This window comes from Mugil cephalus, chromosome 2 (genome assembly GCF_022458985.1).
Source record: "Mugil cephalus isolate CIBA_MC_2020 chromosome 2, CIBA_Mcephalus_1.1, whole genome shotgun sequence".
In the NCBI taxonomy this organism is placed as follows: domain Eukaryota; kingdom Metazoa; phylum Chordata; class Actinopteri; order Mugiliformes; family Mugilidae; genus Mugil; species Mugil cephalus.
Window position 1 is genome coordinate 23,909,725 of NC_061771.1, and position 25,418 is coordinate 23,935,142.

The 25,418-nt window shown below is 40.2% G+C and overlaps 4 protein-coding genes across 5 annotated transcripts; 1 reads left to right on the forward strand and 3 right to left on the reverse strand.

Annotated features, from left to right (window-relative positions):
• Positions 1–882: 882 nt before the first annotated feature.
• Positions 883–4,713, reverse strand: rpl9 (ribosomal protein L9). The gene is made up of 8 exons (XM_047577364.1): positions 4,690–4,713; positions 3,997–4,043; positions 3,782–3,897; positions 3,303–3,398; positions 2,984–3,116; positions 2,750–2,830; positions 1,682–1,811; positions 883–1,045 (listed from the first exon to the last, which is right to left on the reverse strand). The coding sequence occupies exons 2-7, from the start codon at positions 4,040–4,042 to the stop codon at positions 1,705–1,707; spliced, it is 579 nt and encodes a 192-aa protein (XP_047433320.1). The 5' UTR covers position 4,043; positions 4,690–4,713; the 3' UTR covers positions 883–1,045; positions 1,682–1,704.
• A 617-nt stretch (positions 4,714–5,330) lies between these two features.
• Positions 5,331–11,844, forward strand: lias (lipoic acid synthetase). Its single transcript, XM_047577360.1, has 11 exons — positions 5,331–5,514; positions 5,741–5,916; positions 7,530–7,623; positions 7,742–7,822; positions 7,926–8,082; positions 8,165–8,222; positions 8,319–8,447; positions 9,644–9,789; positions 9,868–9,938; positions 10,016–10,127; positions 10,836–11,844. Exons 1-11 carry the CDS (start codon positions 5,353–5,355, stop codon positions 10,895–10,897), a joined length of 1,248 nt encoding a protein of 415 aa, XP_047433316.1. The 5' UTR covers positions 5,331–5,352; the 3' UTR covers positions 10,898–11,844.
• Positions 11,845–11,903: 59 nt separating this feature from the next.
• On the reverse strand, positions 11,904–18,292 carry ugdh (UDP-glucose 6-dehydrogenase). 2 transcript variants are annotated; one of them, XM_047577358.1, is made up of 12 exons: positions 18,050–18,292; positions 16,490–16,651; positions 15,995–16,096; positions 15,695–15,895; positions 15,417–15,614; positions 14,715–14,862; positions 14,534–14,628; positions 14,310–14,440; positions 13,458–13,597; positions 12,816–12,907; positions 12,601–12,711; positions 11,904–12,509 (listed from the first exon to the last, which is right to left on the reverse strand). In XM_047577358.1, the coding sequence occupies exons 2-12, from the start codon at positions 16,649–16,651 to the stop codon at positions 12,399–12,401; spliced, it is 1,491 nt and encodes a 496-aa protein (XP_047433314.1). In that variant the 5' UTR covers positions 18,050–18,292; the 3' UTR covers positions 11,904–12,398. The 2 variants fall into 2 exon arrangements, with proteins under 2 accessions (XP_047433314.1, XP_047433315.1); XM_047577359.1 differs by lacking the exon at positions 18,050–18,292 and adding an exon at positions 17,785–17,995.
• Positions 18,293–19,219: 927 nt separating this feature from the next.
• Positions 19,220–25,207, reverse strand: map9 (microtubule-associated protein 9). Its single transcript, XM_047578752.1, has 13 exons — positions 24,871–25,207; positions 24,696–24,786; positions 24,088–24,597; positions 23,805–23,998; positions 23,614–23,719; positions 23,461–23,528; positions 23,304–23,365; positions 23,054–23,216; positions 22,764–22,850; positions 22,492–22,653; positions 22,226–22,371; positions 20,835–20,970; positions 19,220–20,211 (listed from the first exon to the last, which is right to left on the reverse strand). Exons 1-13 carry the CDS (start codon positions 24,940–24,942, stop codon positions 20,086–20,088), a joined length of 1,923 nt encoding a protein of 640 aa, XP_047434708.1. The 5' UTR covers positions 24,943–25,207; the 3' UTR covers positions 19,220–20,085.
• Between the last annotated feature and the right edge of the window lie 211 nt (positions 25,208–25,418).

Consider the following 25,418-nt stretch of genomic DNA (forward strand, 5'->3'; position numbering starts at 1 on the left):
TGTGAATGTGGGCTCATCTGTTTGACATTTTGACTTGTTTTTGGTGTCTTGATATGTACAAAACACCTCTCCCTGTTAATACACATCTTAATATCGTCCACCCATGAAATCCTGATGATGGTATTTAGCGTCTCAGAACATAAAGACACGGTAAAGGAAAATACATGTCACACATTAACTCATTTGATTTTTTTTGTGCCTAATAAGGTCTGAAAACTGATGTAAACAGAAAATCTGAGTATTATTTCAAAATAAAAGCCTGACAATTTGAGTAATAATTCTTTGTAAGGAAGCATATTTAATTTACTGAACCAACCTCGTTAATTGCGAGAAAATAAATACTATTGTTTGCGTATGAAGCCTTACAACCCAAATTTTTGTTTTTACGAGTAACACCTAACACTTAGCCATTGAACAGTTACATTTGGTTTTAGTCTGAATTATGATAAACATTTTGTAGAATTAGCCATTAACTTAGAGATAAGATATGCAGCATTAAATATATGAAGAACTAGCAATTATTTTAATAAAAACTTTGATATCTGAAGACGTCTTTTAGTAATAGTGTTCTCACTGTGCAATCATCCATTTCCTGGTAATAATAGACTGAAACATACTTCCACAAGTCTGATAACTTTTTACTCAGTATAAATATTTCCATTTTTTCAGTTGCTATACAGTCAAATAAAGAACAAAACTGAATTAAACCTTAAACACATTTTATTAGCCACAGGATTGATGTTTTTTTTTGACCACATATTAAACTTTTAATCAACTCTTTTCATGGTTTTATTTGTTCTAAACTCCCCATCAATAAAAATGTGACCTGTATTTTATTTTCTGACCTGCAGCGACGCATGAGAAAGGAAAACAGAGACCAGGTGAACTGGAAAAGATGGTAATTTATTGGTCATAACAGGACATAATGTGATCATTTACTCGGCATCTTGCTCCACCACAGTGGTCTTCTCGCTGACATAGATGCCATCGAGGAACTTCCTGATGTCTTTCTTCCTGACTGTGGTGGCCTGCTGGATCAAAGCCGCTGGAAACAAACAGAAGAGCAAAGTTTTAGGACGATGTTATATTATTGTGACATGCTCAGTTATCAGAGGCCTGAAAGACAGGAGCATCGATAGAGAGGAGTGTTGAAGAAGAAGCTGTAGAAGTTTGGACATGCAAGCTGGGGTGAAGCAGATATTTGAACCAAAAACACCTTCAGTCACTAAACAAGCAAAACTGGGCAATAGTTCATTTCATCTAATTATTTTAATACTTCAGTCCGTGTAGCTGAAAACAATTTGACCCTACTATTGTGTTCATTTTAGCCAAATCAGTACACAGGTTGAATAAACCACACAAACTTTAACAAAATCATCGAAAGTCTTTGAATTTTATAAGAAACGGATGAAATCAACCTGCATTTTCTTGAGAGAAAACTTGAAAATCGATCAGATTTTATCAAACACAATAGGAGGGTTTTAAAGAAGCTAAACGTTTTAGTGTCAGTGTTTCATTCATACTGCAGAGCTCCTACACATACAATAATTTAGAGCCAACAACCTGAAGCAGAAAAAGCAATTAAAAAGGAAAACGGTAAAGACGTGAAGAACATGCAGAGAAAGAAAACAGAGGTCTCCCCCTGTAGGACACGGAGGCGGCGTCGACGGCTCAAGCTAACCTCTACATGTGCAGGTGTAACGTTTACTGCTCCGCTTCCACTACTGTTCCCTTCTCGGACACGTAAATGCCGTCCAAGAACTTTCTGATATCCTTATTTTTGACAGTGGTGGCCTGCTGGATCAGAGCGGCTGCAACACAGACGTTGGGGGTGATGAGCAACACAACACATCACACAGGGAGAGCAAACAATAATTACAGGTAAGGTGGAGAAAAGATGTGTCAGTAAATACTGGATGACCGCTTTGTTTCATGGCTCCATTGAGTAAAACATTTAAAATACATTCACGTTTTAGCTGTAACCTGAAAAGTGGACGAAATCTACATGAAATGACAAACTAGATCAAACTTAACACAGATGCAGCGATGGTGTTGTTGTTCATTATGATCCAGAATAAAAAGGCACCATTCATAAAAAGGTTATAATTAATTTTAAGGCACATGAACAGCAACGTGGTGACACGATCAAACTACTTTGTCCCATTCTGAAAACAGACACGTAAACATCGAGTCCTCACAGGGACGAGTAAATTAGCTCCTAAATGCTGCTGGATGATATATATACACACACACTAATATACATCATAAGTGTAGTAACAATTGACAGACACAGTTGATACTTTGACAGAGGTACTTAAGTGTTATATGTATATATTCTATTACTCTATATATGAGGAAAACAATTACTCTCCTATCATGTGACAAAGCGTCAGCTACTTAAAAGGGGGATAATCTATGTTTTGCTCAACAACAGAAGAGGGAGAGGACCACGTATGAAAACAGGATTTGACAGAACTGCTGTAGAGACTGGTCAAGTGATTGTACGAGTGGTTTCAGCCTCTACCAGACTTATCCACCTCCTCCAGTACATTAGTTCAGTCTGTTTGATGGAAGAGGAGCACGTTAAACCCTTCAAGGTAGAGTCAAATTATTTCATTACTGATCTTTTATGATTAACAATCTGCAAAATCCAAGTTATCCCGAGATGTTACGGGTCAAGTACAGGCTCAGGATCTGACCAGGGCTTCTGTTCTGTTGAGTCATGTAGAGAAACTAGGGACACACATACCTGAGTTTGACACCAGCTCGATGTCGTTACCCTCCAGGACCAGCTCGTCCTTCTGGGCAGCGGAGACGGCACAATTCACACCTGAAAACGAGAGGAGAAATATGTGTAAATAACCCACTTCAACAGGTTGATAGAAGACAGAAATTTCAACAAACCTGATCCATGTCATGTGTATTTTCTTCTCAGTTTTTAATTGGAGAAAAACAAGTTATCATCAGTGTGTGTCGAACTCACCAGGCCTCATTCGGACGCGGCGGATGTACTTCTCTCCCAGGAAGTTCCTGATCTCCACCAGGGTACCGCTCTCCTGGATGACTACGTTAATGGGGAAATGGGCGTACACAGATCGCATTTTGTATCTGAAACCCTGCAGACGGAGAGAGACGTGTGTGAGGCACCGAGCTGGACCGACAAAGCAAACAAAAAGCCCCCAACAATAGGCGGCAGTCGACCATTGAGGAAATCAACTAACCCCAGCACAGTAGAGGCCGGGGGCACAGAGCTCGTTACAGTACGCACACTCACTCAGCTACTGTTAAAATATTAAACTCACCAAAGTGACGCCCTTGATCATGTTCTGGACGTGGCTGCAGATGGTGCGGACTGTGGCAAGCTCCTTCCTGTTTCCCCACCATTTTTCCACACGAAGCTGAGGACGACGACAGACTGATCACTTTCAACGAATCATTACTAACAATTATACAACTACCAATAAATAAACGTTGTCTTAAGTGTCAACGAGCCTCTTCACAAAAATCACAGACATACAGTCACGTATGAACGTGTCATCCTTGTTTGTTAGGCTTTTATAATACTGTGTTTAACATGAAAAAAAGGAGAAACCCTCCACATGTCGACCTCTAACCATCTGTGACTGTGACTGAGCAAATCCAACCTGACGCTGTATCTAACAGCTTCACTAAATGCATCATGTACACATCACAATATCCTAACTAAAGCTCACTGTGGTAACATCACTGTAATCCTCAAGTACTTTAAAGTGTTTATCGTTCTACGACACGTTTTCCTCACCTTCTTCTGTTTCTTGCCGAGCAGGCTGAGCTCCAGGTTGATGTGGTTGAACTCCCTGGTGAGCTTGCCACGGGGCCCCTTAACAATCACTGTTCGGCCCTTCAACCACACCTCCACTGAAAACGACAAAAAGGACAAAAACATGGGTCAAGAAGCCACAAAAACACAGATAAATACATAAAAAGTCAATCTGCAGCCACCCGCTGGTTTCTTACCGTTGGAGGGCAGGTCAACAGTCTGACTGCTGAGAATGGTCTTCATTCTGCAAAGACACAAAAATGCGTGTTTCACTCTCTGAACTATTTGCGAACTTATAAAAAATGACAACTTCGTCAAGTTCAGGCTAAAGTTAAGTTGGCAGGTTATGATGTGCAGTGATAGAATTGGACTATAGTTAGTGAGGGCAGCTAAATGACAATATTTTGTCTTGTTCATAAACTTTTCTGACTACAATCACACCGGTGTAATACTGGACCATGGGACCATGAATGCATCCACACTGTATTGCGTTAGCTAGAGTTAGCACTGATGCTAGCACACAGCTACTTTCTACAAGGACCGGTGTCCTTACTGTCCATTTCTTAACAGTTGTCATTATTTAACAAGATAGTGAGCTTAAACACTTAAAACCAAACTAGCACAACATTTAAAAAATATATATTATTGTTCAACCCGCTACGGTCCTTAAGCGTGAACACAACGTCAGGCCTTAGACTGACAACCAATATGTGACAAAACTATTAACATATTCCTCCCAAAACATCAAAGTTAAGGTAAAAAATACAGCTCATACTGTGAAATACAGCTATGTGCGCGTCTTGATGTTCAAAATTGAGCCTAAAATGTGTTTAATCGACCTAGATGGAGTTAGATGAAACCTAAGAAACAAAATTTCCAGCTATCCTCACCTCGCCGGTAGCAGAGGAAAGGAGGAAGGAAGGACGTCACGACGCACAAGTAGACCACGTACGTGACACGACGGTAGACATTACGAGACAATCGAAGAACTTATTGACGATCAGGATCATCAATAATTATTTAGGTGTCGTCGACAGATTAAAAATATGACAGGTAACTTTTACGTCAAAGTATGCTTTTCTTTTCTTTTCTTTTTTTTTTAAAAAAAAAAAGAAATAAAGTTTTCAAATGAGACCGTTGAATTAGAGCTAAATTTCATCATATGTTGCGTTCACGTAATATAGTACAAACTGACACTACAGAATGCAACTGTAAAAAAAAAGCGTCCCTGTCAAATTAGAGAACAAGATCACCTGTGTTTCTGCAAACACAATAATTGGGCAATTTTACACAGTATCTTATTTCACCGGTTAAAATGTATGCGTTTGAGTTTATGCCCTACTCATTTGGTTATCATATATTGCTATCTATCTTTAAGTGTTGTTCAGTCTGTAGCTCCAGATTATATTTTAACTTCATTAGGCGCTAATAGCTGAATGCTGAATAAAAAATATCTGTCGTTGTTGACTGTCTTTTTAACTTACCAATTTAAATTTACCCTTAAATTGACAAAACATGGTATTACCCTATTTTCAAGACTCAACCGTTGCCCCATGAATGCACCATCAGACCAAAGTAGCCGCTCTCCGAGTTGTGTTGCCAATGACAGCCGCCTGCTAGCAGCAAATGTCATGGCGTTGCTCAAACAAAGTTGCTGCGTAGCGGGTCGTTTCTCCACAAACCATCTGTGGCTGAGTCCGAGGAGCTTCCCACATGTGAGTGTCTCCCTCCAAACTAAAACATTTTGACGCTTTACGCAACGAACAGCAGGCGTCGGTTTCTAAAGCCGTGACCACGGGCCCTTAAGTAACCACCGCCTGCGTTGTAATATGATTAGTGTATCTGAGGTGTGGGGCCACTGACTGGATGTTTTAGGACTCTCCCGGATAAGTGATCTGCTGCGGTGGCATCTGGACTAACCCGTCGCTGCTTTCTCTGCAGGTTTATAGCAGCAGCTTCGCATCTGTAGCCAAGTCCTCCCCGGACCGGAGTGACCGGAAGAAGGAGCTTCTCAGCCACGATGGACCCGACCTGCAGGACTTCATTTCAGGGGAGCTGTCGGAGAAAAGCAATTGGGCGGAATATAAAGGAAACCTGAAGAGGCAGAAGGGAGAGAGGTACGGGAAATCAGGGTTAAGGCAGGAGAGATGCTGCAGTTGTAGACAGAAAGTGTCTATTTTTTCAGCCCAGCTGAAGGTTAAAAGAAGATGAGTGAGTCCATTGTGGTATCAGAGGGTTCAAAGGTCACGTCAGACAACACCTCTGCAGATCCTCCAACATCTTGCACTTCTTACAGTCTCCAGGTTAAAACAACAACAACAAGTTGTCATTTTGTTTCTGACACGACAGAAACTGACTCTCAGAGTCTTGACATTTATACAGATCAGTCCAGTCTCATGAGGTTTTGTCTGATATCTTAGAAAATGATAAGAATAAGGAAAATCTGGTGCTATAGTCAGACCTCAGACTCTGCAATAAAGATAAAGCACAGATTGAAGAACAGAAGTTACAGCAGCAACTATTTGCAATAGTAGAATAATAACAGAGCTGATAGACACATTTACATTGCATATATTTATTTCTAACTATAATCTCCTCAGACCTGAACCTTTGTTTGGTATTCATTTTTAATTTCTTCAAGGTATTTGAGATCAGTAAGGACCTAAGAAGCATAAAAACTAAGCATCAAGTAGTAGTCAGAAGTAGTAGTTTTTGAAAAAACAAACAAAAAACAATGTCCTCATATGTGGACAATGTGTTTATTTCATTATTTATATTACAGTGTGTGACAAAATATAAAACTCTTTATTTTAATACCTGTACATGGCTGAGAAAAAAACAGAATTGCCAACAATGAAGTCCCAACGTCCTCAAACGAGTACTTGCTAATTAGCGAGGTTGTAGCTCGTTGCTATTGATAAAAGTTGTTAAATTTACGTGTCATATCAAACTAGAAATATTAATAAGCATAAATAAATACATTTTAACTGTAGAATTTGATGATTTGTCCACTTTTGTCCTGTGATCGTCTGCAGAATGAATCCGCGATCATGTTTTTACCGACTAGTATATTGTCCCTTTGCTCCCACTAGATGTCAGACTAAAGTGTCCACTAACGAGGACAACGGGTTTATATGAAGCAGAATAAGCTGCAATAAAACCTAAAACTTAATGTCCCCATATGAGGATGCAGGGTCTCAGGAGGGTATGATGGCGATCAGCAATTACATTCAAGCATAGTTCATTGATCGGACGTATGTGCGTTTTCTTTAAGTCAAATTTTTTTACCGTCTATTAATTTCGTCTCTCGATTGAATTTCCATTAAAAGTTCTAGTTTTATGTACATATCATAAAATAGAGTCCAAAGTACTTTTTACAGAACCACCAGTAAAGCGACAGTGGCAATGAGCAACTCCTCTTTAATAGAAATAACCCATCTCCTTGACCAGAGAAAATAGAGGGAGGTGGTGAATAAAAGAGGGCAGCAGATAAATTCCACTCAGATAAAGTACACATGTAGCTTATGTGATATAAACAAGAATATGTATAACTAGACATAGGAGATTCATGGAATGAATGGAATGAATATGAGCCCTTATTCACTGTAGAAAACTTAGTGAGCATGTGTAGTAACATACAGCAAATAAAAGACTTTCTCCAAGTCGTCCACGCCAACATGGAGATGAGACCACTGTTACACATCAGTGACCGGCTCTGCTCTCGTTCCAGACTCCGTCTTCCTCCGTGGCTGAAGACCGAGATCCCCATCGGAAAGAACTTCAACAAGCTGAAGAACACACTGAGAGACCTCAACCTGCACACGGTGAGTTACACTTCATCAGCTGAGGAGGTTTAGATGTAACACAAACATATGACATTATTTGACTGGAGGGTCTCAGCTGATTACCTGTGTTACCCTGTGTCTTTGTGTGTTTCCTCAGGTGTGCGAAGAGGCCAGGTGTCCAAACATCGGGGAGTGTTGGGGAGGAGGAGAGTACGCCACAGCCACAGCCACCATCATGGTAAATCCTTAACACACGGTGGTGCTGTTGTGCAGTTTGGACATATATTTGCAAAGATTATTTAGGCAGCAGGATAAAGAGACGTCTCACTTTGTGTGTGTAGCTGATGGGAGACACGTGCACCCGTGGGTGCAGGTTCTGCTCCGTGAAGACGGCCCGTCGGCCGCCTCCTCTGGACCCGGACGAGCCGTACAACACGGCCAAGGCCATCGCCGCCTGGGGGCTGGACTACGTGGTTCTCACCTCAGTCGACAGAGACGGTAACAGCTTCTGACCTCAGCTCAGTCTTCTACAGTGCAGAAGAGTTTTCTACATTTTTTTTTTTTTTTTACTTTCTTGCAGATATTGCCGATGGAGGAGCAGCACACTTCGCTAAGACCGTTTCTAACCTGAAGGAAAGGTAATAATCTCTCATCCATCTTGAGTTCCTCAGATCCACCAGTGTCACAGTGTTATAGTGTAATAAAAAAAAGGAGCTTTCGTCATCTTCATTTAGAAACTCTCAGATCCTGGTTGAATGTCTGACCCCTGATTTCCGCGGCGACCTGGCGGCGGTAGAGAAGATCGCCCTGTCAGGCTTAGACGTTTACGCCCACAACGTGGAGACGGTGCGTGAGCTGCAAAGGTAAAAAGACTTAACATTTTACCTCTCTGGTTTACCGCCATAATATAAGTGAAGATAAAATCCTCAGAGATTAGAAGCTAATACCTGCACAGTCTGAAAATATGTGTACAATGACACACAAGAGCACTGAAACGCGTGTTGTGTCAAGCTGTTTAAAGTTTCTAGCTTGTGTTCACAGATGGACACTTTAGACAACTATAATCAGGCAACACAAAATATTCTGTGTCATACTGTACTTGTTTAAAGGATAATTTTGGTATTTTTGTTTAAACCAAATTATTTCGATTTTAAGCGATTAACAAGGAGCGAGAACAACACAACCAGAAACAGTTCAGTCAATGGAGCATTTGTCTGAAAAGCACGACAGGACAACTCATTGTACGAAGCATCACCTGGGTCTCGTTCTGTTTTCTGTTTTCAGCATTTGACATTTCTTAATCTTTAATCCACAACGTTCTCAGCCACTCAAAATAATCTGATTGTGTGAGATGGTGACAGTTGTTTAGAGGCTCTAAAGCACAGGTGTCAAACATGCAGCCCGCGGGCCAAAAGCGGCCCGCCAGAGGGTCCAATCTCGCCCGCGGGATGACTTTGCAAAGTGCAAAAATTACATTGAAGACATTAACTGCAAAATTTTCCAATAAAAGTAACTACTTTTCCTGCGTTTCACACAATTTTAGTAAGAGCTGTGGACATAACACAACATTGAGACATACAGAAATTGCACTTCTTTTTCTTAAGAAACATCTGGTTGTTCATAAAAGATTTTGTAATAGTGCAGTTCATTAAATGTAAACACTTTGATGTACTTCTTTGTGCTAAAACAAAGGGAAACATTTGAAGTTGTCATTATTTGAAGGTCTGGCCCCCTTAAATTTCATAATGTTCTGTACGTGGCCCCTGAACTAACAAGAGTTTGACACCCCTGCTCTAAAGTGTCACCAGGATTGAAGGAATTAAAGAACTGTTATTGACACTGTGGGACAAACTTTGTCGCTGTTGATCATTTAGACCCAGAGAACGACGTAAAACAGAGCCCTGGTTTAAAAGCAAAGAGTTTATCCTTTAAAACTGACCGACAGCCACAGTGAAGGACAGTTATACCTCCTGACCAGCAGATGGCGCCTGGTAGACGCAGCAGTACTAGATAAACTGCAGTAGATGATGTATTTTTCTGGATCTTTAACTATTTTCAGACACGTCCGTGACCCCAGAGCAAACATCGACCAGTCCCTGAGCGTCCTGAGACACGCTAAAAAGGTCAACCCCACCGTCCTCACCAAGACGTCCATCATGCTGGGACTGGGGGAGACCGACCAACAGATAGTGGACACTCTGACCGGTGTGTACACTCGTCGCTCGCACGCAGACTCAGTTGTGCCTCCACAGTTTTTCTGACCGTGTTGTGATGTCGTTGCAGAGCTGCGGGAGGCGGGAGTCGACTGTCTGACGCTCGGACAATACATGCAGCCCACAAAACGCCACCTGAAGGTCAGAAAACACTGTTTGATCCTTGTTTCAGCAGAGACGGGTCAAATACAAATACAAATATGTGGGTTTGTGTTTAGGTGGAGGAATACGTCACTCCGGAGAGGTTCGCCCACTGGGAGAAAGTGGGGAACGAGATGGGTTTTGTGTACACAGCCAGTGGGCCACTGGTGCGATCCTCATACAAAGCAGGTGAGAAATACAGTCTGTTCCTTCAGTAACGGTTCATATGTTCAGTAATTTGACATTTAATAGATAATAATCTGCAGAAGAATTTCTGAAAGGAGAAATTACATAGGATATAGAAATTACATTTCTACATTCAACACAAATATCTTTAAGGAAACTTGATGGTGAATGTTTTAAAGGGACTTGGATGAGAAATACTTGATGGTAATTATAATAATAATAATAATGAAGACTTTGTTTCTGCAAAAAGATGTCGCTATGTTATCTTTTAAATAAAAAAAAAAATTAAGAATTTGATTAACGTCCAGTTAAATCTGTTATACTGCGCCAAAACACAAGTAACAATAAATAAAATTAAATAATAATAATAAAAAAACACTGTCTATATTATGAATCATGTAATTATCACATATCCTTTATAACATGATAATTACAATAAAGTTGATGACAACAAATTAACCAATGTGTCTCTGTTAAGAAGACATCATTTAATAAAAAAAAAACTAATACATTAGAGAATGTAAACAAAGTAATTACTGTTCATGTTTTGGTGCATTTTATTTTGAAACTCGCACGGAGGAAAGTGGAGATTAAAGGCTGAGATCTTGGGTTTTCTCTGGAAGGAATTATTGTAGTTAATTAAACCACGTCTTTAAAAACTAAATATCAGAGTGTTTCCTTTTTAATTGTTGTTGTTGCTTTTCTTTACAGGGGAGTTCTTTCTAAAGAATCTACTGAAACAGAGAAAAGAGGAAGCGCCTGTGGAAGGATGAGACGCTTCCTGACCTGCAACGAGACACTGTGACAAAACACACGTTATCTAACCTCATCGCTCTGTGTTGATTCGAGACGCAGCACAGGAAACACTTTCCACACAATGTCAAGTTTAAAAAGGAAGGCAGTGTTATTGGAGAAATGACATTAATACACGTGTCCTCTATTTATCAAAGAGAGGACGGAGCAGTTAGAGGCCTCCGGGTATGTAAACCACATAATCCCGTCCTGAGCAGGGACAGGTTTTCACCCCTGAGGTGTCTCCTCACTTCAGGTAAAAGCTACTGATCTTTAACAGCTCCGTTAATGAGCGCTTTGACCTCTGCTGTGTCAGGACCAGGGACGGTCTGAAGATAATAAAGATAATAAAACAAAATAATAATTTAAATGTTTTATGTTAAAAAGCCCAAAATGTATTTTCAGCATTTGCGCTGCAGAAACAGCGTTTACCAGAAAGAAGCAAAATATTCTTATATTCAATCAAATCATCTTAAGAAAAAAGAAAAAAAAATCTACCAATGGGTTCAGCTTGACAAAAATTCTTAAAATACGCACAAAGTTCTAGTCTCTGAACAAAATTTAAGATGTGTTTCTTTGATACGAGGATTTTTTGCTTCCTTTAAATTCCTTTTTTTTTTTGCAGTGTGCACACAGGTTGTTTTAGCCTTTTACCAGAACATGCTTTGTATAATGAATGTAATTTAATTTAAGGGTATTCACATCCAAAATGAAATAATGGGTTTAGGAATTATCATCACAAAACAACGAATTTGTTTTGACAAACAGCTCAATGTGCTTCAGTCCAGACACACATGAGCTTTACTGTACGTAGGCTCCTTTATTTTAGACGCCTCTGTGTAACTTGTAAATGTTTCCTTTGCGCACAGTTCAACAAAACACCTAAAAATGTATATTTGTATTTAAAGAATTAAAAGTCTTCAGTTCACATTTGGTTGTATCATTTTTTTCCCACCTCCTCCACAAAAATCACCAACCAGTCACAAGTTAAAAGACAGATGTTTCACTTTATTGCATTGGCCGTTTGAAGTAAACAGCCACGGATACAGAAGACATTACTGATTTAACACACGGTACGATCATTTATAAAAAAATAGTATAAAATTTTGCAATTAAAAAAAAACACTACCTGATTGTAAAGGTAATACTTTAAGACACTGGCGTATAGTGTTCTTCTGAAATGAGTACAGTAACAGGCAGAGTTTCTGAAATGCTATGAATGAAACACTTGAATATCTGGAACGGATTTGTTGTTTTTTTTTGTTTTCATCCGGATTTTTTCATCCGGATTCATCCAAAGAGTTATTCACAGTTGCTCAGGCTTTGACTCCGCTAACCTCTACCCCTCATCCAACACACTGCAGGACAGCAATTAGTCGCGCTGTGTTCCCCTTTTTAATCCGACGGCTTGGACAGAATGAAAATAATAAGGTGGAGGGAGGAATGTGTTTTATGTGTGTGTGTGTTTGGGGGAGAAGAAGTTTAGACTTTTGCTTTCTTGATGGGAGGTTCGCTGGCAGTGATGCGAGGACAAACAGCAGCCGGGGTGTAGGGGATTCTCGTTGCCGTCACTTTTTTCCCGATGGTCTCGATCTGCAGAGACAGAACTCGCTCGTCTCATTTGCCCCGTTTTAAAACATTCATTTTGTTTTGTTTTTGTTTTGTTTTGTGTGTGTCTGCTCACCTGGAAGCCGATGCTCTGGAGGTGAGGGTGAAGGTGATCCAGCACCCTGCGACCATCGAATATAAAGGCCGGCTTCAGCATCTTCTTGTAAATCTTCTCGTAATCCAGCTCCTGTAGCCGTGTTAAAAAAAAAAAAAAAAGCATTTATGTGTTTGTTCATTCATTCCTTTAAGGGCCGAGTTGATTTTCTAGAAGCTAAGATGTGGGATTGTGACCTTAAACATGTCCCACTCGGTGCAGATGACCAACGCGTGTGCGCTCTGACAAGCTTCGTAGGGGTCCGACGTCACGGTCACCAGCTCAGAAACTAAACAAAAAAAAACAAACAAGAAAAACACTGGAATCAAGAGAAACTCACATTCAGGATGAGGTGTGAGTCAGAATGAAGAACTCGTAGGGTGAATTTTAAGATTTTGTGAACACTAATGCTTTAAAAGATTAAAAAAACTGGAGGCAATAGTGTAATATCACACATAAAGTGGTTAACTAATAGAGTTACACACTTCTTAACCGTGTACCTCAAGCTTTTTTGCGTTGTTTCGAGTTTCCAGCTTCTAAATCCGATTCACAATAGCACACAAACTAAAAGGGGAATTAAACATTTCGATATGAACAGGATGAAGAAGACGTGAGGGAATTTTTTTTTCAACTAGTTTTTATCTTTTACGTGGGCAGAGCTGGAGCCAGCAGCCAGTTGGCTCGACACGAGCGCTGTGCGAAGGTAACACCGTGTACCTGCCAGCTACCGCTCCTTTATCTGAGCCTCACATCTCATGTGTTTAATCTGTAAAGTTAACGGGCGGAGCTCACGCTAAGCTACGTGAAAGCGAGTCTCCTCTGAAGGTGTTTAGATTTACCTCTCTCCGGGTTGTCCTCCGAGATGTGCGGCTGGGAGAGGTCATGAATGATTTGCTCTTTGAGAACTTTGGGGTCGTAGATGAACAACTTGGCTCCTTCGTCCATCAGATACTTGGAAATGTAGATGCTGGACGACTCCCTGGTGTTGTGAAACACACACACACACACAAACGCTAAATGTGCATCAACTCTGAACAGGGGTTAACGATCGTCTCCACGTCAGGTTGGCAGGTGCTCAGCGGGGTCAAGCGTGATAAGCAGTGACTCGGCAAGTTTTCTGTGTACAGAGTTTACTCTCAGCGGTTTGAGCGCTGCCGTTACTGATTTCAACAATGTCAGACAGAATACAGGCCGACTTCAAGTCTCTGTTCACAATCCCTTTAATAAAAACAGCTGTGAGCTCTATGTATTCTGGGATGTATTTACTGCTAAATGATCAGACTTTGCTTTTATTGATATGAACCATTTTCCTCAATCTACCTTTAGGCGTACATTAACGTTAGGAGTATATTGCTGAATAAATGTCAGCAAAACAAAAGAAGTGTTTAGTTTTAGGATTAAGAAGATTTGCAAGAGTCACAACTTCAATGCAAAAGTAAAAAAAAAACAAATATCCCTTGTGGAACGAATGCCTCGTATATGCCAGAGGAGGTTACTTTGAGGAAAGAAAAACTCAAGTACCTGATAATTATAGTAAAAATGTCTTCTGATAAGCTGCTCTTCATATAATAATCATGTTTATTTTCATGCAAAGTAAACCAATGAAACTAACTTTTATGTCTGAACTTTTGGCCTAAATTAATTAAAATTTCAAGTCTGTTTGGAAGGACTTGTAAAAGAAGGAGACTGACCTGGTGTCACCGGTGTCTTTCTTGAAGGAGAAGCCCAGCAGAGCTATCTTTTTGCCAGTAACGGTGTTGAAGAGACAGTCGATGATCCTGCAGGCGAACCGCCGCCTCTGGTACTCATTCATGTCTATCACCTGAGAAAATGAGAAAACAGGCATCGGAATAAATACAGACAAAAAAGAAAAAAATGTTAAAAACCACAGGCGACTATGACGTGGAGTCCTCACCTGCTGCCAGTAAGAAGCCACCTCAGGAAGGTTGAGGGCTTCACACAGATACACCAGGTTCAGCACGTCCTTCTGAAAGCAGCTCCCGCCGAAGCCTGGACGTCAGAGAACCGAAAGTCAGACATTCATCCGCTTTCACCCAGTGAGCGAAGCGTAAACGTCCTCTGGGCTCGTCTCTTACCCACGCTGGCTTTGAGGAACTTGCTGCCTATTCTCTGGTCCATGCCGATCGCCTTGGCAACCTCCTCCACGTCGGCCCCGGTGGCCTCGCACAGAGCGCTGATGCTGTTGATGCTGCTGATGCGCTGCGCCAGGAACGCATTGGCTGCCTGTTCACACACACACACACACACACAATGTTAACGTTCAACACTGTACAACTACAAAATACAGAGGAGCTCAGATATACATATATATAACATTACTAGGTACGTATTTTGACGAATCATTCAATTTAGGAAAATGCCAAAAGTTTTCATGTGAGAATTATCTTCTTTACTGTAAAAATGTATGTTTGTGTTTGAGTTCTGGATTGTGTTCTTTGCAAAAGAGACACGTGAAGACATCGCCCTGGGCTGTAAAATAAGTTGTTTTTTCTGGTGCTTTATGTACAACTCTAATGGAGCAACCAAGAAAATAACTTACAGGTGAAATAATTAATGAACAATCTAAATATTTCTGGGGTGTTCAATCTTACGTCTGATGAACTCACCAATTAAATGTCTTCTAAAAACGATGCTAATTCTTTATATATCTTGATTACACTGTTTTCTATTTTATTTTACTTGATACTACTTATTTTATTTTATCTTTTTACTTGGGTGTTTCTTTTATGTGGAACCGAGGCCGTGACCGAGTCATTTCTTCACAGCCTTCAACTCACCAGCTTGGACAGTTCAGACGACCACGTGTTGGTGGTGATGATCCGCGTCTTGGGGACCCAGTGTTCATACACGGCGCACAGCGCTCTGATCGCCCTTTGACCTTCCGCCGTCTCGTCTCCACCGATCAGGACGCGGTCCGGCTCCTTCAGGTCCCTCACCGCCGTTCCTTCTGCGAGGAACTCCGGGTTGGACAGGACCTGAAGCAGCAGCAGCAGCAGCACGATTTTAGTAAAACGGGAGACATCAGACAGTCGTACATGCGCGACGGTGTACGCACGTGGAGGTTGAGGCTGGGTTTGGTGTTGGCGTCAAATATCCGCCTGATGCTCTCAGCGGCTCGGACTGGGACGGTGCTCTTCTCTGTGACAATCTTGTAGCCGTCGGACACCTCCACGATCCGCCGGGCGCACGCCTCGATGAACTTCAGGTCGGCCGCGCGACCCTTCCCCATCCCGTACGTCTTGGTCGGGGTGTTCACCTGAGGGGCGGACGGGTAAAACCGCGTGTGAGATAATCATTCAGTTAGCTGGAAAAAAATAAATAAATAAATATGCGCAGCAGGAACCGATGGACTCACAGAGATGAAGACGAGGTCGGCTTCCCTGATGGCCGAGTCGATGTCTGTAGAAAAAAACAGATTCCTCCCGCGGCATGACTCGACCACCTCCTTGAGTCCTGGCTGAAACGGGGGGAAGTTGGACGATGTGTCAGTGAAACGCAGCACAGACGCACAAAATGTGCAGTCACCAACATAGTCATTGTGAGGTAACGCCTTTTGGTCGGGGGTTTGACGTGGACGAGTTGCGCTACAGTCTGGAAGTAATTAGTGTTTCATTTTACCCATGAGCAGGGAGTGAAACTTTAGAAAAACACTGGTTTGACTGTTGCCTGGATACGTGTACGGACTGATTCCAACGTTTTTTGTAAAGACATTTAAAAAATGAATTTCTTGAACTATCACCTACTCCACCTCATTAATGTTTAACCCAAACAAACACAGTGTATGCATGTGGTTATTGCTGTTGTATAGTTGTGTTACTGTGTAGATAATAATAACAGTCTAACACGTTACCTCGTAAATAGGCAGAGTGTCTGAGTTCCACGCTTTGATGCGGGACTCATTGACGTCCACAACTGTCACCGTGATCTCTGGACACATCTGGGCGATCACGCTGCATGTTGGGCCTCCTACGTACCCAGCACCAATACAGCAGATCCTCTTTATCTGAAACATCTGGAAAACATGTGGAGGGAAGACAAATTAACCACTTCTGAAAAAAAATAGGAACAAATTCTAATATAAGACTAAATCAGTTTATGCTGAAACAGGGTGAGGAAAGCCGTAATAAGACTGTACGATCGTCTGTATGATAAACTAATATTGACCACCATAACATCAATATAAAGATTTAGAGCAAACATTCATTTTTTACCTAATAAACTAGAAAGAAGACTTCTAAGAAAAAACTCTAAATGAAACCCATTCATGAGTTAGTACATATTTCAGGGCCTAGTAATAACTACCGCCGCCCTCATTTAATAGTCTGCCAAAGCCAGAATACAGTGGAAAGGCTCACAGTTTATCAGAGGATCCTTCAATGACCTAATTTGCTCAAAAGCAATTCAAAAAAAGTGCAAAGGACTCAAAAGTTTAAGAAAGAGAAAGAAGAAGAAAGAAGAGAAATGGAGCAAATCTTCCCAACTGAGAAGTCAAAACCAGAGGCCCAGAATGACCTCGATGGTAAATCTAAACCTGATCCTGCTTTATATGTTTTATCTTCTACAGAAAAATATATATATATTATTTCCCATGCATTACAATCTCCGTTTTATTCCCAATCCAGTTAATGAGCATGGTTCACCCCATGCACCCAGGGCTTAAAAAAAAATAAGATGATTAATCAACTACCGATCTAAGAACGATCAGAAAACATTTTAATAACTCAACATTTTCTGATTCCAGCTTCTCGGATGGAGATGATGATTTAAGTTCTGGTCAAAGCAACTCAAACGCATCACCTTAGTAATAAAATAATATGGATGAAATAATCAAAAGTTTAATGTGAACATGTATCTGTATAAATGTAGAAATAAATACACCAACTATACGCCAGTTTAAAGAAGTCATAAGTTAAAACAGATCTTAAATGTTTGCAATATTCAGCAAATATGAATAAAATCAAGTGGGGGGAAAAATAAGTTATGAACCATAAATATATATATATGTGTGTATGTACACACACACAAGAAGAGAAGTATAAACGTAGTAAGTGTGTGAATAAAGTGGAAATTGTGCCAAATAGTGATATGATGACTTATTTCATTGACATAAAACCGGTCCTTCCTCTTCTTTTTTCAAGTCTTCACCTGTAATAGTTTCCAGTGGCACCGTTACAGCCTGGCACAGGATATAAAAGAGCCTTTTATCCGAGCTCAGCCACGTCCAGCACGGATGAAAAATGAGCCCTTTATACCACAAACCTCCCAGTGAATTCACATGAACAGAGTCACTGTTTCTACGATCGCATTAAACATTAACATGGTTGTATGTGAGCCGGTTTACCTCCTCTTCTCTTCTCTTAAACCCGACACAACAGACTGATAATGAATGGACTAGCCAACAAGTCGTTACCTTTGCCAGCTCGACACTTCAGGAATGTTTAGATTATCTTCGTTCGTCCGTATAATCAGCCCGGTCGAAACAGACGATACACCCGGAACCAATAAATGTACTGTCCGGGGGGGTAAACCAGCGGTCCACAGGTAACTTCTACGGATAAACTCACACCGCCAGGGCTTCTTTTGGTAACTTTTATCAATTGTGTGGCTCCTCCTGAAGTTAAAACCCTTCTGACTGTGTCCTCCACACGCCTCGTTCACTGGGGTTGGCCCGCTGATGTGACGTAACTCCGCGTCCGCCATATTGGAGGAGGCACAACTGTGCTGTGAAGTAATAATACAAATGGGATTTTAAAGCACATTTTAACGGTGAATTTTACGTTAAAGCCTCAGCTTATTTAATTCACACACACACATACGTTCACACTAAAGTTAATGGGAAACAGGTACCAAAAACAATGTATTAAAACTTCTTAGTTTAGTACAATAGCTTTATTGATCCCACACATCAGTAATTCATGTTTCATCAGCTGTAAAGTAGTGCAAAAAACAGTGTATGTTACACTTTAATAATATATGAATAACAATAAATGTAAATTAACCCCCCTCCACACGCAAGAAAAAAATGGATACGTTAACTGAGTTGTTATTAGGGTTGCCACCTTTCAGAAATGAAAAGGGACACCCACCACGGCTCCTTGGGGCCATGACCACCAGGGCCCGAAGGAGAAAGAAATTACTCGTATTTCCCAGTCTGGGATGAAAAAAACATCTATCTATCTATCTATCTATCTATCTATCTATCTATCTATCTATCTATCTATCTATCTATCTATCTTAAAGCTTGAAATGCTGAATACATTCTTTATTGTACAACATTGTTGCATACAAGCCTTAATTTGAACTTTGAATATATTCTTTTAATTTTATTTTGATTTCCCTTCTGGATCATTAAAGTCTATCTAAGTCTATCCATCTGCTCACCCCTAAGCCTTTAACTGGGCTTAAGTACCACTGCGTTACTGCAGTTTATTGACACATCTGCTTTTTAAAAATGCAGATGTGTCAATAAACATGCAGGTATAAAATGTATTTCACTGTGCTTTGTACTATCTATAACTGTGCATGTGACAAACAAAATCTATCTTAGAGAGAGAAATGATTTGAGAGAATTGCCAATATGAAACATATTTCACACCTTTGTACATCTTTATTAACATCTTGTGGAAGTGACAATAGCTAACAACCTAAACTAATGTCAGTGGCTCTGGGAGACTTCTATGTATCGAGGTATGTGAACAGATTTATGGGGCATAATAACAGTTTTGGGTCTTTTATTGGATAATTGAGCAAAAGCAGACAAGGCCATAAACTAGTGCCTTCACAGCACTCACTCATTAGGACAATTACACTGTGTTTGAGTTGTAAATCCAAAATGGTTTTCCTCCGCAGAGACTTGTTCAAAGTGTCAGCCCCAAACTGGGACGGAGAAATGATTGTTTTACTTTTGCATTCCTTTACACTTGTTTCTCACTTGCAGTAAAACTATTTGTGAATGGACTAAAAATAAATTTGAATTTGAGTTTATTAAGGGACGGCCCCTTGAGACGCAGCATCTCATTTTCGAGGGGGTCCCAAAATAACCAGCACTGTAAAACAGATTAAATAATTTACATGTTGATCGATGTTAAACATCCGTCCTGTGATTGTGTGAACTTTTGCTGATCCTTTAAACCTAAAGACGAACATAAACTTTGCAGAGGAATCAACAGTATTTCAATCCTGATGTTAACTGCTTCTTATCCTGCATTCTGCTTTACAACAAGCTAATAAGGAATTTATTAAAAAAGGTTTCATTGTTTCACTTTTTTCTTTCTAAAACACACTTAAATATATATAAAAATATAAACTTGCAGTAGAGCTGCTGCCTAATACAAAATCTTACAAAAATATCAACTTCACCAGCTGCCATCCAAAATACAGCGCAAACGTTTTAAGCTGTAAATGTAACATAACACCAGCAGACGCCAGGTGTGTTATGTTACACGTCTAATGTGTTTTTCGGAACGGTATGGTTTTATTTGGAGGGCTCCACGGTGGAGGCGGGCTGTCCCCGAGTATCGCTTGTATCCGTCTTTCTTCTCTCTGTCTTTTCTGTTCCAGCTCTTTTCTTGCCTGTTAGAAAAAAAAATGAAAATCATGGATTCAACAGAAACGCTCCCAGACACCGTCACAATTAACACTTGTTTTCTGTGCATCTTAGCTCCACTTTACTGTTGTAGGAACTTGAAGTGGGGAAACTGTGTAGATTTATTGTAGGTAATTTAGTCACAGTCAACAGTTGGTTTAGACATGATTAATAGAAAAGAGACACTAAGTTAATATTCACACATTTCTGTCATTTTGCAGAACTTTGTTTTTTTACTTAATTATGGACCAGTGTATATTATGTAGTAGCATGTAGCAGTGAATTTAGTGACACCTAGTGGTGAGTAACCAACACCTCCACTTTAATGGAAGCATACAGGAGCAGTTATCAAGGTGAAACTCCTTCTCTAGAGCCAGTGTTTTAGTTTAGCAACCGTTCAGACACTCACACTTTCATATGTCTAGACTTGTCATTGCTGTAGTTCCACATTTGCTGATTAAAAATGCATCCCTAAATGTTTGCCAAACCAGAAATGTGGCCACATGTAGACACCAGATTTGCTATAAGGCAAACTAGCTTCATCACCATTGTGGGAACATGTTCAAGAACAAGTAAGTAACTCCTGGAAGGTGCCATCAATACAACTTACCAGCCAGTTCTCATACGTCTCTAAAGCCATTTTATCCCTCTCTTCTTTCATGTATCGCTCTTCCTCTTCTTTATTTTGGATCTCTTTCTGCTTCGTCAGGACATTTTCATGGATGACGTCTTTCTTCTTTGCATACCTTTATCAAATCAAGAAAAGAGAGGAAAAAAAATGTACACAGGAAGCATCCGGAGCCGTATATCACCCATAGAGAAGTGGCAATAACAGAGAATAAAATGGGATTAAAAGTTAAAACATGCCACAGTGCTTAGTCTACGGCTCCAGCACGGAGTCAATAAAACATGTAGGTAAACTGAACAAAAACGGAGAAAGTCATGGGAGCAGAATATTGAAAAGAAGACCTGGATGTCAACTGATGTCTCCCTGTTATATGAGGTAAATGTCAAAGTCTCTCTTTGACGTTTGTTAAGATTTTATACATGAAAAATAAAGTCATACCATTATTAATGTGAACCTTGCTCTCCAAAACACCCAACACCGCTTTACAAATGAATGGAGTTTGAAGTTAACCAAGCCTTATGTTAGCCTTATGCTAGCTAGTTATCTGGACTAAAGGATTAGAAAAATAGCAGCTACCGTCATATATACTGTGAAACTGATGTGTGGATTTAATTTAAGTCCATGTCGATAGACAAATTTAACTTTGCCTCGGTTACTTCTAAGTTATTATGACCAGCGTGCTGATGTTATAATACTAATGACAATACTAAATAACAGTAAGACTAGTTCAGTTTTCATCATTTCTGAGTTTTTATCATTTCTGAGTCATTTCAAACATTAACATCGATGGATGAACACAGAGACTGAGGGGAAGGTAAACACAGCTCCATGACTGATGAGGTGATTGGACTACAAAGTATTTTCAGGCTCATTTAAGATATTTAAAGTAAGTAGATGCTGGGATATTTAAGTTAGGGCCTTTTACATATTGACAGACGTTGGCAGTAACATTTATAGGCCCATTAATGATGAAAATAAGACATTCATTTCAACACAGCACATCAGACCCATAGTGTTACACTGTAGAATTTCCCCTCTGATGGAGCAAACATGGGGCCCATGATTTGAGTTGGTCAGACTCTGTAAAATATGACCAGCTTTGAGTGCCATCTAGTGGGCGACCCTGAGAGTTGAGTGGATGTAATTTATAAACTAAATGGCCCTAGTTAAAATACAGTATCAGTTTTAAAATATATGTTTAAATATTTATGTTTAAAGCCTTGATAATGTGTGTATATGTATGTACACATATATATATATATATGTATAGACACGGAAGAGACACATATGTTTATATATAGCGACTAACCGAAGTAATGTATAAAGGTCAGTGGTTTGGTGATAAAAAAAAAGGAAGATATTTTCAGACTCACCAGTCAGAAAAAGCAGACTTGCTGTCTCTTTTTCTTTCTTCCTCCTCTTCTTGTTTTTTCAGCTTAAGTTTATTTTCAGCCTCTTTTTGTTTCCTGTACTTCTCTTTAAGCAGATGATCATGCTCCTGTTTCCACTTTTCAAACACCTTTAATATAATATTTATTATCATTAAAATAATACAACAGTTAAGATCACATTTACGCACAGAACACATTTAATGGTTACCGTAGCTTCCTTATTAACGTACACTAAATGGTCTTTTTACCTGTCTGGCAGACTGCTTTTTGTCTTCTTTCTCTTCAGTTGCTCTTTGCTCTTTTCTAATCATATCTTGCTTTTCTTTGGCCTTTGCTTTGAGGCTTTCCACCTTCCTCTCTTTCCAAGCCTCATAGGATGCAACAGCATCTCCCTTTTTATCCTCCTCCTCCTGTTTGTTTATAGAAAGATACTGAGCGTTATCCGTGCATGCCACATGATTATGTAACATTCAAAGCTGGTAAATGCTTCATCAGTTATCAACAAAAACCCATCATTCACCTTTTTCTTCTTTTCCTTCAGAATTTCCTCTTTCCTTTTTAGCTGCATCTTCTCTCTCGACTTTTCTTTTTTCTTTTTAAGCCATTCCTGGTGAGAGTAACGAAAGAGTTCACATCAGTGAAAATAAACCGTAGATATTCAGGGTTTATTTTAATTTGATTTATCTGAGTTTGTGATACCTCTTGCAACTTCATAATTTTGCTTGTTTTATTTTTTATTAACACAAATACAGTCTTATTTATTCCCTATATAAGACAACACAGTCACAACACAGTTGCTGTCACACTGACCTGGTAAACAGCAGCTCTGAGTGAATCTGCAGCTTGTGGCTGAGACTCTTGTAGTGAGACTTTGCGGTCGAGGACTTGCAGAGTTCCCAGATACTTTGATTCCACTTTCCTGGAGCACACACTCTGAGGCCTCTGAGAGGTGTTAGACCGAGAACTTGAAGTCCTGATTAGAATAAAACAAAATGACGGTGAGTTAAGCATTCGTCCTGTTTAAAATACAGGGTTCAAAAAGTGCAGCTGGGTCATTTACCTGGTATCACATGTTTGCTCGTGGGCATGAGAGAGTTGATCTGAGTGATGTCTGGAGCTTTCCTGAAAGAAAACGTTAAACACATTTACTGGAACTACAAACATTGAGAATAAAAAGGTGGATCGTATTTTATAATACACTGAACACTATCTCTTACACTGAATTCTTCAAATGACGTGGAGTAGTTTCTCTCCTGCTTTTTGCTGTCATCGGAAATCAAGTCATCTGAAATAAGATATCAAGGAGATTAATGCCTACAACAAGTAACACAAAATAAAAAAGTAAAGAGGCTGAACATGACAAATATTACCTCTGGATCCAGAATCGACTGTGGACTTGGCGAAGAGTGACTGTTCACTCTTATTCGAAGAGGATTTACTGACACTAAACGAAACCACGTGATCTCCTTCTGCCCACTACGAGAAAACAACGTAACAAACCGATTAGGGATTGTTTAATTTTTTACTTTTCTTTACTTTAATAATGAGCAGTGAGACACACATGTGGACTGTAGCTCCGTTCAGCAGTGCTGCTGGATGTGTTCGCTGAGAGGGGAATTGAAGCGGAAGAAGTCTGAGGTCTGCTGAGGTCCTGGGGTTCAGTCTCTTCGGCCGGCCTCTCAGCAGCGGGGAAGCTCAGTCCAAGTGTCCTTTGCCGTGGTTTGGGTCTCGGTGGCTCAGTTTCTGTGACACTACCTGGATAATGACAGGTAGTGGAATTATAACTGAGAAGTTTGCGCTGATAGTTTCCAAATGAGTGAATATATGTACTAAATGAAACATACCTGATGGGGCTGCGCTATTTAGGTCAGACGCTGATAACCGTAGATCTTGGGATCTTTCAAGAGACTCACCATCGTCCTCTGGACCTGGAGTTTCCGCTGGGGTGTCAGACGGTGAGGCCAATGGCATGTCAAGCAGGGTATCATCTGACGTTTGGTTTGACGACAGAGACTTCCTCGAGTTCTCTCCTGATATTTGAGGATCAGCAGACTCCAGATCACTGTTTTTAAACTGTGTGTTATCTCCACTGACATTTGTGGAGTGCTGCGAGGAAAAGGACCCACTATGATCAGCGTGTGAGTCCGGTGGCTGGTTTTCACGCAACTCTGACGCCGTCGTGTCATTGGAGGGAGAGACGATCCTTTGGGTTTTGAGGAATGAAACTTTCTTGGGCTTGCTGTGTTTACCTTCATCGTCCGAAAGCTCAAAGTTGTTAATCTTGTCTTTGCTTTTCCCACCCTTGAAAGCACCAGCCTTCTTTTTTCTCGATTGGAGGAGTTTATTCAAAAAATCTGAAACATAGCAAAAGGTGGATTCGTCATTAAATTAAACGACCTCTGCAGTAGAACCTGTAAACAAATCAGCCTTATCTGAGGCTGTGCCATCTTACCATCTTCATCTTCCTCCAAGTCATTGTAGTAGGAGTATTTGTCTGCTTTTGTTTTGCTTGCTCTGGCAGAGACAGCGGCGTGAAGTTCATCCTATAACAACATTATTTTAAATTTAAAAAAAAAAGGGGGGCCAAGGACTGTTTTATCAGGGACTACATACATCAGGGCTCTTACCTGAAATGTTGTTCTTTTCGATGTTTTCGGGCTTTTCGTGTAAGCCAGTGTCCTGTGCTCCTGAGCTGACATCCTGAAAACGATGAACAATCTCCTCCGATAGCGCGAATAGACATTAGCATGGTAACGTTAGCTAATATTCGCGCAAGCTAGTTCGCTGCAAAGCTTCTTATATGCCGCTTTTTACAGCTAAATTAACATCACTCATATTTTTATTTGACTGTAAAGTACCGCTTTACACAGTGTACCGGTAACTGTAAAAGGTTTTATAACCTGAAGCCACGCAAACGTAACTGCCCGTAACTAGCTAGCGGAGTTGTTGATGGTAACCCAGGGAAACGAGTGGGACAGTTCCGGTTCAATAATGCGCATGCTCAGAAGATGACTAGAACTCGTCCACTTGGGAGTTTTGACCTAAGTCACTCACTTATTATTGCTCATAAGTTTAACGCAAATTTATGATATTGATTTGGGAGAAGTGTGGTCTTATTTGCATAAATATGACTTGATTTTATAATCAAGGTATTTGATTGGTTCACACTGCCTTA

Coding starts and splice junctions, on each gene's coding strand:
- lias (XM_047577360.1), top strand. CDS start 5,353: ATGAATGCACCATCAGACCAAAGTAGCCGCTCTCCGAGTTGTGTTGCC. Junction 7,624..7,741: donor GAGACCTCAACCTGCACACG/GTGAGTTACACT, acceptor GTGTTTCCTCAG/GTGTGCGAAGAGGCCAGGTG. Junction 8,083..8,164: donor CACCTCAGTCGACAGAGACG/GTAACAGCTTCT, acceptor ACTTTCTTGCAG/ATATTGCCGATGGAGGAGCA.
- rpl9 (XM_047577364.1), bottom strand. CDS start 4,042: ATGAAGACCATTCTCAGCAGTCAGACTGTTGACCTGCCCTCCAACG. Junction 3,898..3,996: donor TGTTGACCTGCCCTCCAACG/GTAAGAAACCAG, acceptor TGTCGTTTTCAG/TGGAGGTGTGGTTGAAGGGC. Junction 3,399..3,781: donor TCGGCAAGAAACAGAAGAAG/GTGAGGAAAACG, acceptor CGTCGTCCTCAG/CTTCGTGTGGAAAAATGGTG.
- map9 (XM_047578752.1), bottom strand. CDS start 24,942: ATGTCAGCTCAGGAGCACAGGACACTGGCTTACACGAAAAGCCCGAAA. Junction 24,598..24,695: donor CTTGGAGGAAGATGAAGATG/GTAAGATGGCAC, acceptor GCTATGTTTCAG/ATTTTTTGAATAAACTCCTC. Junction 20,212..20,834: donor AGACGTATGAGAACTGGCTG/GTAAGTTGTATT, acceptor TTTTTCTAACAG/GCAAGAAAAGAGCTGGAACA.
- ugdh (XM_047577358.1), bottom strand. CDS start 16,651: ATGTTTCAGATAAAGAGGATCTGCTGTATTGGTGCTGGGTACGTAGGA. Junction 13,598..14,309: donor AAAGACACCGGTGACACCAG/GTCAGTCTCCTT, acceptor TCACAACACCAG/GGAGTCGTCCAGCATCTACA. Junction 12,908..13,457: donor GGAGGACAACCCGGAGAGAG/GTAAATCTAAAC, acceptor TTTTTTGTTTAG/TTTCTGAGCTGGTGACCGTG.